Genomic DNA, 12,785 nt, shown 5'->3' on the forward strand with positions numbered 1-12,785 from the left:
TAGAAAGAATCCCTCTCCCCAGCCAGTTTCGAATATCTTCTGTCCCGGCCTCCTTTGATTCCTACTGGGGTAGTCTTCAGATGGGGCCGGCGCAGTATAAACATACCCTCAAGTGCTTTCCTCAGTCCTTAACTAGAACTAGCCGATGAAGGAGGGACTACTGGGATTGGGTTGGGAGCGGGTGCAAAGAGGAGATGATCCTTAGGGATGGACACCCTGAAATATGGTCCAGGGCTGGGGGCCAAATTCGATCTATGAAGGGTCAGTGAGAATTGTAGCTGTAGAAGAGGTTGTTTGTTTTTCAAAGGAGCAGGAAAAAGGCAGCCCTACCTCTAAACGGTCTTAGTCTCCCCCAAAACCCGGGAGTCTTGTCCTCTCCCCAAGAGACCCCAAGAGGGTTGGCTTCCCTTTCCCGGTCCCCACCTTTCCCTTCCTCCTTCGGACTCAACAGCTCAGAGCAGATGCGGCCCGGGTCCCAGCTCTGCCTCGTCCCCGATGTCCACTTCGTCCTCGGGCTCAGTGAGAACGAAGGGGCCGGCTAGGGGCGGCCCAGCCCGGGGCTCGACGGGCGCCGCCTCGGAGGCGTGTGGGCTGCGCTGTGGGCTTTCCTGGCTGCCAGGTGCCTTAGGCTCGTCCTGGCTTTTCCGCAGCTGTTTTTTGTGCTTCATCCTCCGATTCTGGAACCACGTCTTCACCTTCCCCCAGGGAAAGAATAAAACCCGCGTCACTCATTCCGATAAGTAATTACCGTTACAAACACCTGAAATACTGATGTTCGAAACAGTCAAGTACACACTTCACTAATTATTTGATAACAGTGAAAACCTAAACTCAGTTCAGTTACTAACCAAAAATTCTAAAATCAGACTAGAAATGATGAATAATGAGGAATAAAACATCGTGGCTATTAAAATTAATAACCCTGAAATAAGGATGATGGTGATAAATAATTTTAATAATTATCAGCTATTGCTATTAGCGACCGCTAAGTCCCAGACCTCCCCAGACCTTCCCAGTCCTGATTAACGTGTGGTACAGAATGGAGATTTGTTAGGAAACAGCAAAGTCCGATTTTCACTAAGCCACTTCCCTCAACCCTGGGGACTGAGACAGGGCAGGCTCTTGGTTTCGGAGTGGCTTGGGTCTCAATGCACAAAGAGTTAGAGAAAGGGCCAGGGAAAGAAATGTACCAGAAAAAGTTAAGGAATGGGTAAGATTGAGACTGGAAATGAGAATCCCGAAGGCTCTTGAAGCACTGAATCATGTAAGCTGTCAGAGTTGAAAGGGACATCAGATATCTAGTCCATATCTTTCATTTTACAGCAGGGTAAACTGAATTCTTAGCTTCTTTTGCAAATAATTCATATTAAAATTTATAGTTTCCAGGGAGATTTACATATTTTGATTCTCACCAAAAAAACACTTATAGAGATTAGTGCAAGTGCTATTACTCTCATGTTACAAAGGAGCTTAAGAAGTGACATGACTCTCCCAAGGTCACATACATAGTGTCTGAAGTCAAATTCACGTCCTATCACTCTAAAAACCAGCAGTCATTCTATTATACCTTGCTGAATTTCTCCGAGGAGCTGGGGGAAAATTCTGCACCCAGGAGAAAACTTGGTAGAAAACTACAGAGTCAGGAATAAGATGGATGAAAGCACATTTATTGAGGCACCGATGTAGTATTGCCAGCACTGGGTTCAGTTTCCAGCTCTTCTAGTTACTATCTGTGTGACCTTGGGCAAGTCACTGTCTGGACTGGATTAGGTGTAGAGCAGAGACTCCTAATTGACCTTTGGCCGTACCATAGACAATTGAATCTTTCCCATGAAGAGGAAGCTTTGTGGGAGCAGGGTACAGGTAGGGAAGATAGAACTTGCTGGGAGGCAGACAACTTGGTTCTGAGCCTGGCTCTCTGACTCTTCTGGGTTTAACTGTGGGCATGCTACTTATCCTCTCCGAGTTTCCTCTTCCTAGTCAGCAGAATGGGAATGATAATACCTTAGGTGACTACTTCACGGGGTTTTGGGAAGGAAAGTGCTTTGTAAACCTTAAAGCCGGTATACAATAGTGAGCTATTGTTTTTTGGGTTATCAGAAGAGTTTAGAATGGAGTAACTCCTCACTGCTTCCCTACCTGAGTCTCCGACAGGCTGAGCGCCGTAGCCAGCTCCACCCTCTCAGGGGTGGACAAGTAACGTTGGATCTCGAACCTTTTCTCGAGGCCAGAGAGCTGAGAGTCTGAGAAGACCGTGCGGGCTTTACGACGGCGGCAATGCTTCCCCGGAAGATCGCTGTGAGGGGGATGCGGGAACAACGCAGAGACTGGCACTCCTGGCGAGGAGGGAAGGAGATCCGGTGTGGGAGAGAGGCCCCAGTCTAAGAAGCAACCCTAGACCCCAGGGACCTTTCCACTGACCCTCCACGCTGGACTCTGTGCCTGTCCCTTGCTAGTTCTTTCCCCTCTCTGAAGCCTCAATTTTCGCTTTGGAAGTGCAGCCCAAGAACCCGTGGGGTAGAAAGGAAAAGATGCCCGAGAAAAGAAAGCTTGGGTATCTTTTGAATTAATGTATAGAGTAGCAGCAGCAGTAGTAGAAAACGAGAATAGCTTCTCAGACGTTCAAAGAATCCTGTATTTGTGGAGACTTCAAAGGAAAATTCGAGAGAGATGGGGAAGCTCTCTTTTCCGGTATTCCATAACCTTTCTCTTCTTTCTCTGGAGGTCCTGATCCGTCAGCTACTGAAGCCCTGTTTTCCCCTTAAAAGCACCTTCCCTCGGTATGCTCCCTCAGATCGAACCCCTTCAAGAAGTGAAAACAAGGCCAATGAGATCTTTCCTCTCCCACCTTTTTCCTAGCCTAGCCGCCCTCATCTGGAGGGCTCGCCCATCTTCCTTACCCTAAAATGGGGGAGGGGAGAGAGGGAGGAGAGAACAAAATCAAGGCAAAAATATTTAACGTCCAGACTAGTTCTTTACTGAGCCTCACTAGACATTTCCCGCCTGGCACGTTAGTTCTCGGGTTTATTTCGGGGGTGCCAGAGGACAGAGGTTTGAACTGGGACCCCTAGAACGTTCTCTAAGTTCCGGCCAGATGCTGCGTCAACCACCTGACCTGACTTCTCTAGACAAATCATTCGTCTGTCTTCAAGAAACACCGCTTTTCTAGAAGATAGAACAAGGGGGAAGAATTTAGATCTATTCTTTAGAAAGGTAAGCAGTGGAACAGAACTTGTGAGCGTGGTCAAAGGCCTTCTCCTCAGGACTGGAAAGGAGATCGTGGACTGCTTGGAGGAAGTGTGAATATGAGTCTTGCAACTGAGATTCCAAATGTTTCGATCTCCTGTGGAAATTAGCCAAAGACCCTAGAGTCCAAGTGTCAACTGCATTTCCGGGAACTGAATCCATTCCAGTTCTGGTCCCAGTCCCGATCCCGGTCCCAGTTCCTGTTCTACCTTATTTCGAAATCTCTCTTTTTTGCTTTCCACCCCTACCCCCTCTCACCATATCTCCACTACCTCAGCCTGTTTTTCCTCAGCCTCTAAGGTAGAGTTCTGGAGCTAGAATTAGCTCTTCGACTCTAGGAAATACCCTGAGTAGGACGCAAATGAGTTGGGGAAAGAATTTCGAGCCTCTTAGTTTGAGAGTTAAATGCCTTAGGCTTACCTGACCGCTTTTATTTCCCTTGCCCTCTTTCCATTCGGACATTGGTCTGACAATGACTCGTCAGCAGCGCTCAGGGCTGAAATAACTTTGGACCGCCAAAGTGGGGAACTGAGAGAGAGGCAACTTGCCCTGCCCATGACTGTAAATGAGATGGAGCAGCACTTGGGCAGGGCAGAAAGGTCAAAGAGGACATGCGTCCCTCCACCTGTCTTCTCTCCACGCGTTTTTGCAGCAGCCTCGGGGCCAAGCTATCCGTCTTCAAAAGCTTCTGAACTTTTTTTTCTGAAGCCCGGGCTGAATTGGCAAGGACTTGATAGGGCGCCCAACCCTAGGCAGCCTCATTCTCTACTGCAAAATTCCCACAGGAATACAGAAGGGGTGCTCAGAGATACAGACAATGACAAAGTCATCTGCTTCTGGATTCCCGATCCCTTGGATCGTGAAATCTTGTAGGAGCGACGGGAAAACGAGGAGATGAAATTGTATAACCAGAGTCCTTTTGGGAAAAAAAATCGAAACTCCGCTATCATACTCAAATGGCCGTGTTAATAATACTTAATAACCTCCCGGTGCATTATGACCACGTTTCTCTGAGCCTCGGGACTCGTAACAACTTGTAAAGATTTACATTAGGGATATCTCTAATCTTAGATTCCTCAGGTGTGCCCCTCACTCATCGACCCAACACATCCGTCCGACTTCCGCTTTTACTTAGGGAGAGATGCTACCAAGGGGGCGAGGAGCATGAACCCCGGGCTTTCCCCTCCCAGGGCTAATCGCCCGAGGAAGGTCTAGGAGCGAAAAAGACCTTTATCATCTCTTTCTTTCTACCCTCAGTCCCCTCCTCCCTCCCTTCGCATATCCCCATAGTGCCTGCCACTTACCCGAGGTAGTAAGGAAATAAGGGTGGTGGTGGTCGCCCTTGTGGAGAGGATGATGCGGGTGAGGAGCCAGAAGGGTCGGCGTGGGCATAAGGGGGTAACCATAGTCTAACAGTGGGACGCGGGAGGCCAGGGAACTGGCGAAGTGGTCAGGAGCTACCTCCCGAAGCGGCTTGGGCTTGTGCAGCAGGATGTCCTCAATAAAAAAGGACGTGGGCCTCTGGGAAGACACGGGGTGGAGAGGGGAGGTGAAATTGAGGTTCATTTTGAAAGAAAGTGGGGTAATACCAAGGTAGGTTGGGGGCGGGGGAAGAGTGAGGAATAGATAGCGTCTGGTTATCCGGGGGGTCGTGAGGCGCTACCCTCTCAGTACTCAATTTCCCCTCTTCTCTCTCCTCTGGCCTGGGCAACCCCCAACGCTGGAGAGGCTAGGAGAGAACTCCAAGGTAGGCTGAGTCTCTGTGGCTGGAGAGTTGGCTGCTTGCAGAAGGGAGAGCCAATGGCGAAGCTGCAAACCTCGGTGGGGAGGGGAGGGTGGGATGGGAGGGGGAAGCTGAAAGCCTCGGTCCAAGCAGTTGAAAGTAAGCTGGCTGGGCGGGGCGGGAGCGCTGTCCGAAGTGCTGAAAGGCTCCCCAATCCGACTCACGTAGAAAGAAGGAAACCCAAATAGCCTTTTGCGAGGCTTTGGATACTTCAGTCTCTGCCTTAAACACCCAAAACGGCTGTCTCACTTTCTGGCTCCTCTCTTTTGAAATAATTTTTTAAAGGAAATACACGAAGTCTTAGGAGAGTCGGGGATATCCTTTCAGGAACAATGGCCCAGTGAGTGAGGAAGGGTGCCAAAGCCAGGGACTTTGGCCCAGGCTTAAATCGTCTGTGGGGATGACAGCAAAGGGAAAAGGGGTAACGTAGGGAGAACTGGGCTCCATCAGTTGAAGTGGAGGGCTGGTCGATTAGCTGGATCTGTAAGGTAAATAGTAATAATGATAATGATGATACTTTCTTTACCTCAATTATGTGGTAAGAATGATGCGGGGGTATTTTAAATATAAATTATCAGGATAATCTGTGCCGCGTGAATCCGCCTAGCTCCACTTCCTGGCCCCATCCATTTCCGTTCTACTCCCCCTCCACATTCACTCCCCGTGTTATTTCCACTATATAGCCCCTGCACTTCCCACTCACCCCCCCAATTGTATCCTATCAAGGGTCTTTCCCTCTCTTCCTTTTCCACCCACTCGCCTTTCATTTTCTCCCTTGTGCTCTTGTAATCTTTTGGTTTTTTATGTTTATCTTTTTCTAATCTGTCCCATTTATTTCCCTGGAGTCGATCTGCTAAAATTAAGGTGACAGTCTACAGCACAGCAGGGGTAATTTCGGCTCGCATCTCCGAAAATTGCTCTAATTATTGATGTTAAACTCAGGGAAATTAAAAGAAGCCACTTCTCTTCCATCTCCCGATTTTTAAGCTCTAATTTGTTGAAATCTAGTCGTCATCACAATTCCAATCACTACTGCTAATAGTAAAAGTGTTTTAATAGAGACTGAGTCCTCACAACCCATGCTATTAGATAATTAGAGGAGGTGTTAGAAAGCCAAGTGCTAATCCTTGGGCGCACGGGTAGGATTTCCATCTGATCTAGCAGGTAGAACAAATTAATTACCAGAATCAATTAGACCTCAAACTACAGTTCTCCAGGAAGTGGGAGCCTCGTATTCCATACGGATGAGCTGGTAAATGGTAAATAGATGGAGAGGGGGAAGGGAGGAGGGAATGCTTTAAAGGACTAGATTCTGGTAAGTAGGATTCTTAATGAAATTGGGAACGTGTTGTCCTACAGTTCGCAAAAAGATTTCTTAAAAGTCTCTAATGTTAGGCTTGGCAAACTCAAGGACCTGCAGCTGTGGAGAAAGGAGTAGTGCACGGAGGCATTATATTTTCGTTTGTGGTTCACAGACACTCTCCAGTGTCCAAACATCTATGGGGAACGGGGGAGCCAGAGACACAGTGCAGTGCAGTCCAGGAGTGTAACTGTATCCCTCCCTCATATTAGCTGTAAGAACTTTTCCCTACTGAGAGCTTTGATATGTTAATAGGGAAAACGGAACCAAGCTCTATGAAGCTGAAGCAGCCTCATGAAGTCCTTCCCTGGCCTGCTGTTCTTTGAACAAAGGACTGCCATCAGTGGACTTGCCATAACATTCAATTCTACATTGATTAAGCGCCTTCTATGTGCCTACTGAGTGTAGGAGGTGTTGAGAACACAAAGATTAAAAAAGAAATTATATTCTTAGTCACTAGCCCAACCGAAAACCTCCATCCATTCTCTTCAAGTGATTGAGCCATGGGTTATCATATGAACTGCCCGCTGAGTATACGTACAAGTATAAGTGGTTTATGCCTCTACTGAATCCCATCCCCAGGCTTATTATAGCCAGATGGGAGCCCGTGCCTGGGACCAGGAATTACTCCTGATGTCCTAATTGGAAAGGCTAATGTTCTAGTTACTAATGTCCCTATCAGGGAAAGAAAAGGCAGTTATAACCATGTTAGCCAGGTAAGTACATCTGTGGGAAGCGTTTGTTGTGTGATATAAATAATACTGGACAGGATCAGAAGACTTATGTTCTAATTCTGGCTCTGTCATTTAGTAGCAGGGTGACATTGGGCAAGTAATTTAACCTTTCTGTTATCATCGGTAAAATGCTACCTACCTCTCAGAGCTGTAGTGAGGAAAGCACATTATGGACCTAATATTTCATAATTCTTTAAGGTTTTCAAAGTGTTCTCCCAACATTCTGGGGGATATATGTAGTTAATATAGTGGCAGATGTTACACAATTTGAGTCAAAATCCAGGTAAAATTCCACATAGGAAAGGATTGTAGAGGCCGTCCTAGACCAACTCTTACCTGACCAAAAATCCCATACGTAATATATTCAACAAGTGGTCATCCCAACCCTTACTGGATAGCTCTAATAATTAGGTTTTTCTCATGAATATGAGGAAATCTTAAACTTCCCAATTATTTTACTCCTAGTAGCCTCCCTGGTACATAGTAAATGCTTAATAAATGTTGTTGACTGGCTGGGTAACTAATAGTTGCATTCATTCTATACAACATACATCCTGCCTTTATATCCAGTTTATCCAGATTGTCCCTTAGGGTAGGAAGAAGCAAGGGTGGGAATTAAGGGTTAGAGACCTTTAGGACCTTAATCCAATCCTGGAAGTGCTCACAACATTATGCTTTGTTTCTCTTGCTTTGAGGTGAACAATTTACCCTCAATTTATACTGAGACAATAGGTATCTGTCCAGAATCAGAGGGAAATGGTGCTATTATTGTCCTTCTGCCTAGCCCATTCCTAGTCTAGGAGACTGGAAGGAACTCAGAAGATTTCTTGTAGAACTAATTGCTCTGACTCAGGCAGAGAGAAACAGAGAGAAGAAAGGCCCATTCCTTGGAGAAAAGGACATTTGCTTCCCTTCTGTTTTACTTTCCATATGGCATGGGTAAGGTGAGGCAGAAGCAGAGAGGCGAACAGGTACAGAGATGCAAACTCTTTCTAGCTTACTTTACTCTGTTCTCTGTAGTACAGAAAGACAGAAGAGCAAAGAACTGCAAAGAAGCAGAGCTAAAGAACAAGGCAAGAAGAGCACTGGCTAGTGACTAGAGACCCAGACTGGTATTCTGGACATAGGTCACAGGTTTCTCCCATCTTATCTTCTGGGCACACCTCTCAGAGACATCTTTACACATTCAGGAACTCAACATTATCAATTAAAGAGTCCCTCAGTGCTGGAACACAAAGAAGGGAGAAGTGTTTGAGGACTTAGAACTCAGACTTGAGTACAAGTTTCCTTGCCTTTGAAATGGAGCTAGGAAAACTTGACCTAAAATGCTTTATAGGATTTTGTGAATTACATGAGGTTATCTATGTGAATGTATTTTTTTCATCGTAAAGCACTATGTAAAGTTCAATTGTTAATTTTGTCTCCGTGGTTCTTGCAGTTGTGTAATGGCTTCATCCTAGGTTCCAGGGTCTGGGAGATACCCTTGATAGGCCAGCTCTACCTAACCCTATTAGTCATTGATTAGCTCTGCCTCACTAAATCCAATTCATTCAAAAGTCAAGACATCACCCTCCTGGTGTCATTGGTTCTCTTGGAGAATGAAGGATGAACAACAACAACCCTGGGGCTCAGCCCAAAAGCAAAAGAGTCTAAGAAACTATGAAAGCACTTTCTGGTCCATTGGCATCTGAGACTCCCAGCAAACCTGTGAAGGCAGAGAATAACTTGAAGGGGAGAAGCCTCCCTATCAAATGTTTGAGGTGGCCCCACAGATAATAGGGAAAATAGTGCTAACATTTGAAGTCTATTCAAAATGGTAATATGAACAATAATTGACATTTATATAAGGCTTTGAGGTTAATAAAACATTTTACAGACATTGTCTCATTTGATTCTTTGGGATAATCCAATGAAGCATTTTACCAGTAACAAAACAGAGACTCAGAGAGTTTAAATGAATTGCCCAAGATCACACAGTTACAAAGTAGAATAGCCAGGACTCAAACCTAGTGACTTCACACTCACTAACTAATTCCATATTGTGTCTCAACATTTGACCAAGACTGAAAGAGTTCAGTTATTTCAAATGTGACCCCAGGTGTCAAGTTTCCTTATTCAGCCTTCAGTTGAAGATAGGGTCTATCTTAGTTTGACTGTTACCAGGAGTTGCAAACTCCTGGAAAAATCTGTCCAAGGGGAGACTTCTAATACTATTGAGACTAAAACTTGAAGAAATAAATAATCTGATGAATGTTTTTCTTTGTGGATTGTTGTGGGGAGGGAAAGCAGTTTTCCCCTCCATAGTAAGGATCTTTCCCCACCCTCAATTTTTTTTTCTTATTCCCTTATGCAGAAAGACACAAGTTCAAAGGAAATCGGTAAATTTAAAATCAACCTAGCAAGCACCTCCTGAAGATTCACTAGCCCAAGAGTGGGGAACCTTCAGCCTTAAGGCCACAAGCGGCCCTTTAGGTCCTTGGGTGCAGCCTTTTGACTGAATCCAAACTTCACAGAACAAATCCCCTTAATAAAAGGATTTGTTGTGTAAAACACAGACTCAGATAAAAGGTTGCACCTGAGAACCTAGAAGGCCATATATAATCTCGAAATCCCAGGTTCCCCACTCCTGCACACATTTTATTATCCTCCATTTTCAGCTACAAGAAGTCTGAAGCAGAGAGAGGGATATAGTGGGGAAAGACCCTAGGGTCATAAGATTGTGTTTACTCTGCCATTTCATAGACTTATGACCCTGGGAAACTAAGTTAGTATTTGTTAAGTGCCTACTAGGTTCTAAGCATTGTGCTAAGTGCTGGGAATAAAAAGAAAAACAAAAGACCATCCCTGCCCTTGGGGAGTCCACAATCTGATGAGAGACATAAAAAGCAAACAACTATGTACATAAAAGACATATACTGGATAAACAGAAAATAATCAATAAAGAAAAGACACTAGATTTAAGGAGGATTGGCAAAGACTTCCTGTAGAAGGTGAGATTTTGGCTCAGATTTGAACAAAGCCAGGGAAGTGGAGATGAGGAGGCAGAGTATTCCAAGCATGATGGAAAGCCAGAGAAAATGCTCAGAGCTGAGACATGGACTGTCTTATTCATATGACAGCAAGGGAGCTAATGTCACTGGATCTAAGAGTGGGGGGTGGAGTTAAGGTATGAAAAGACTGGAAAGGGGGGGTGTTTTGAGGGGCTTTGCCAAACATCAGGTTTTGCATTTGATCCTGGAGGTGGTAGGGAACCACTGGAGTTCATTGAGTGTGGGAGTGACACATTCATTTCAAAAAACATCACTTTGGCAGCTGGACACTGGATGGATGGCAATGGGAAGAGACTTGAGGCAGGTAGACCATGCAGCAGCTATTGCAATAGTTTAGACATGAGGTGATAAGGGCCCACATCAGGGTGGTGGTAGTATCAGAGGACAGAAGGGAGTATATTCAGGAGATGCTGAAAAAAAATGACATCAATAGGCCTTGGCCACAGATTAGACAGAGGAGGTAAATGAAAGTGAATTGAGTAAGAGACCTAGATTTTGAGCCTGGGAAACTGGGAGAGTGGTGGTTCTCTCCACAGTAATAGGGAAATTTGGAAGGGAGAGAATTGAAAAGGAAAGATGACTTCTGTTTTGGATAAGTTGAGTTTAAGAAGTCTATTGGATGTTTGAGATGTCTGAAAGGCAATTGGAGATGCAAGACTAGAAGCCAGCAGATAGGTTAGAGCAGGATAGGTAAACTGAGAATAATCAGCACAGAGATGGTAATTAAATACCTTGGAGCTGAGATCAAGCAAAGTAGTATAGAAGAAAAAAAGACAGGATCCTGTAGAGACTCACAGTTATTGAGTGTGACTTGGATGAAGACCCAACAAAGAAGACTGAGAAGCCAATACCCAGGACACAGAAGGTACTTAATAAATGTTTATTGAATTGAATTAAAAATAGGTAGGAGAAGAACTGGGCAGCTAGAGGGCACAATGTATACAGTGATGGTTTTGAAGTCATGAAGACTCATTTTCCTGAGTTCAAATCTGGCCTCAGACATTTGCTAGCTGTGTGAGCTTGGGCAAGTCACTTCACTCTGTTTGCCTCAGTTTCCTCATCTGTAAGATGAGCTGGAGAAGGAAATGGCAAACCATTCTAGTATCTTTGCCAAGAAAACCCCAAATGGGGTCACAAAGAGTTGGACACGACTGAAAACAGCTGAACAACAACAAAAGGAGTGAGGGGAGTGGTGTCCCAAAAACTTAGAGGAGGGTGTCAAGGAGAGAAAGTGACTGACAGTATCAAAGCCTTTGGAGAGTCATAGAATCACAGGATCTTAAACTGGAAGTGTCCTTAGAGAGCACCTAATTCAAATGTTGAAAGATAAAGAAACTTGGGCCCAGAGAAGTTACAGGCTTTTCCCAGGAATGCATAGTAGGAGAGCTAAAAATTTTGAACTCATTTCTTAACTTCAAATCCTGTTCTCTTCCCACAACACCATGTTGCCTCTCTGACTTCCCATTTCCATCATTGGTACAATGAGGAAAAGGCTCTAAGCCTTGCTCACTTCCCTGGATTGTTGTGATGATCAAATGATATCTTATCCATGACGATACTAAAGGGTGCCATATTAATGTGAGCTACTAAGCAAAAGAAGCCAGGATCTATTTTTATTTATCAGCAAGGCTTTGACACCTAAAATTGCCACCATTGGCAAGGAGGGGATGCTTAAAAACTAAGCTTGCCAGGTATTTTCCTTGCTTGAGATGGGTAACTTACAAATTGAACAAATACACACACACACACACACACACACACACGTGTACACACAAGCACACAAACCTGATGCAGACTCACTCACATGTGCTATTTCATCTGAAGGGGTTTTTTTTAATTTAAAAAGATAAGTAGTGTTTCTCAGGGAGCCAATAATTAAACAACTTTTCTCTTTTATGTCAGCCCCATATGAGACTATCTTCTGAGCTGGGACTTAGTTTCCCAAAAGGTAATCTTTTCAATGATCAAAGGACAAGATTGGTTCCATTACTTGCATTAGCTCAAGTTGCCTATATCCAGGCCTCCACAATAAAGGAAGAAATGTACTTTAGATGGATCTGAGTAACACACTTTACTAAAAACATTTTGTATTATATCGCTTGTTGTCTCTTTCAACTTACCTTGTCTCTGGGTACTTTATTTTAAGCACTGTCAAAGTGGGCGACAAGAATTGGCAAGGAAGGAGGCTTCAGACAGCATCCTGCAAATGAATCTTCAAATAATGCTTTTAAACTGGAATTAGGTTGTGAAATTGCATACAAACATGATGGAAGATAGGATATTCAGAATGAGGGGGCTAATGTAATGTCAGAGCTTTAGAACTGCTAAGCTGGCCCACTCAGAGTAGGACAACTTGTTCAGTGCAAACCCCATTTTGTTTCTCCCTTGAAGTCTTTGAAAACTTATTCCAAGGATTCCCCTAGAAGGGGATAAAGGACATGGAAACCAAGGAAGCTAGGGGGTACTTTGTAATAAAGGTAGCATGTCCATTGGTCAGTTATAGCTAGTGTGAACTTTCATGACTTGGCTCTTGTTTTCTTCATTCCTCCTTATGCAAAAGTCTCCCCTCAGATGTCCCACAGTAATTCCCATCAACTCCCCACAGATATTAA

General features: G+C 44.6%; 1 protein-coding gene across 1 annotated transcript; it reads right to left on the reverse strand.

Annotated features, from left to right (window-relative positions):
* Window positions 1-452: 452 nt before the first annotated feature.
* On the reverse strand, window positions 453-4,861 carry BSX (brain specific homeobox). Its single transcript, XM_020984716.1, has 3 exons — window positions 4,551-4,861; window positions 2,140-2,336; window positions 453-695 (listed from the first exon to the last, which is right to left on the reverse strand). Exons 1-3 carry the CDS (start codon window positions 4,810-4,812, stop codon window positions 453-455), a joined length of 702 nt encoding a protein of 233 aa, XP_020840375.1. The 5' UTR covers window positions 4,813-4,861.
* Between the last annotated feature and the right edge of the window lie 7,924 nt (window positions 4,862-12,785).

Source organism: Phascolarctos cinereus, unplaced genomic scaffold (assembly GCF_003287225.1).
Source record: "Phascolarctos cinereus isolate Bilbo 61053 unplaced genomic scaffold, phaCin_HiC Scaffold_726;HRSCAF=1367, whole genome shotgun sequence".
In the NCBI taxonomy this organism is placed as follows: domain Eukaryota; kingdom Metazoa; phylum Chordata; class Mammalia; order Diprotodontia; family Phascolarctidae; genus Phascolarctos; species Phascolarctos cinereus.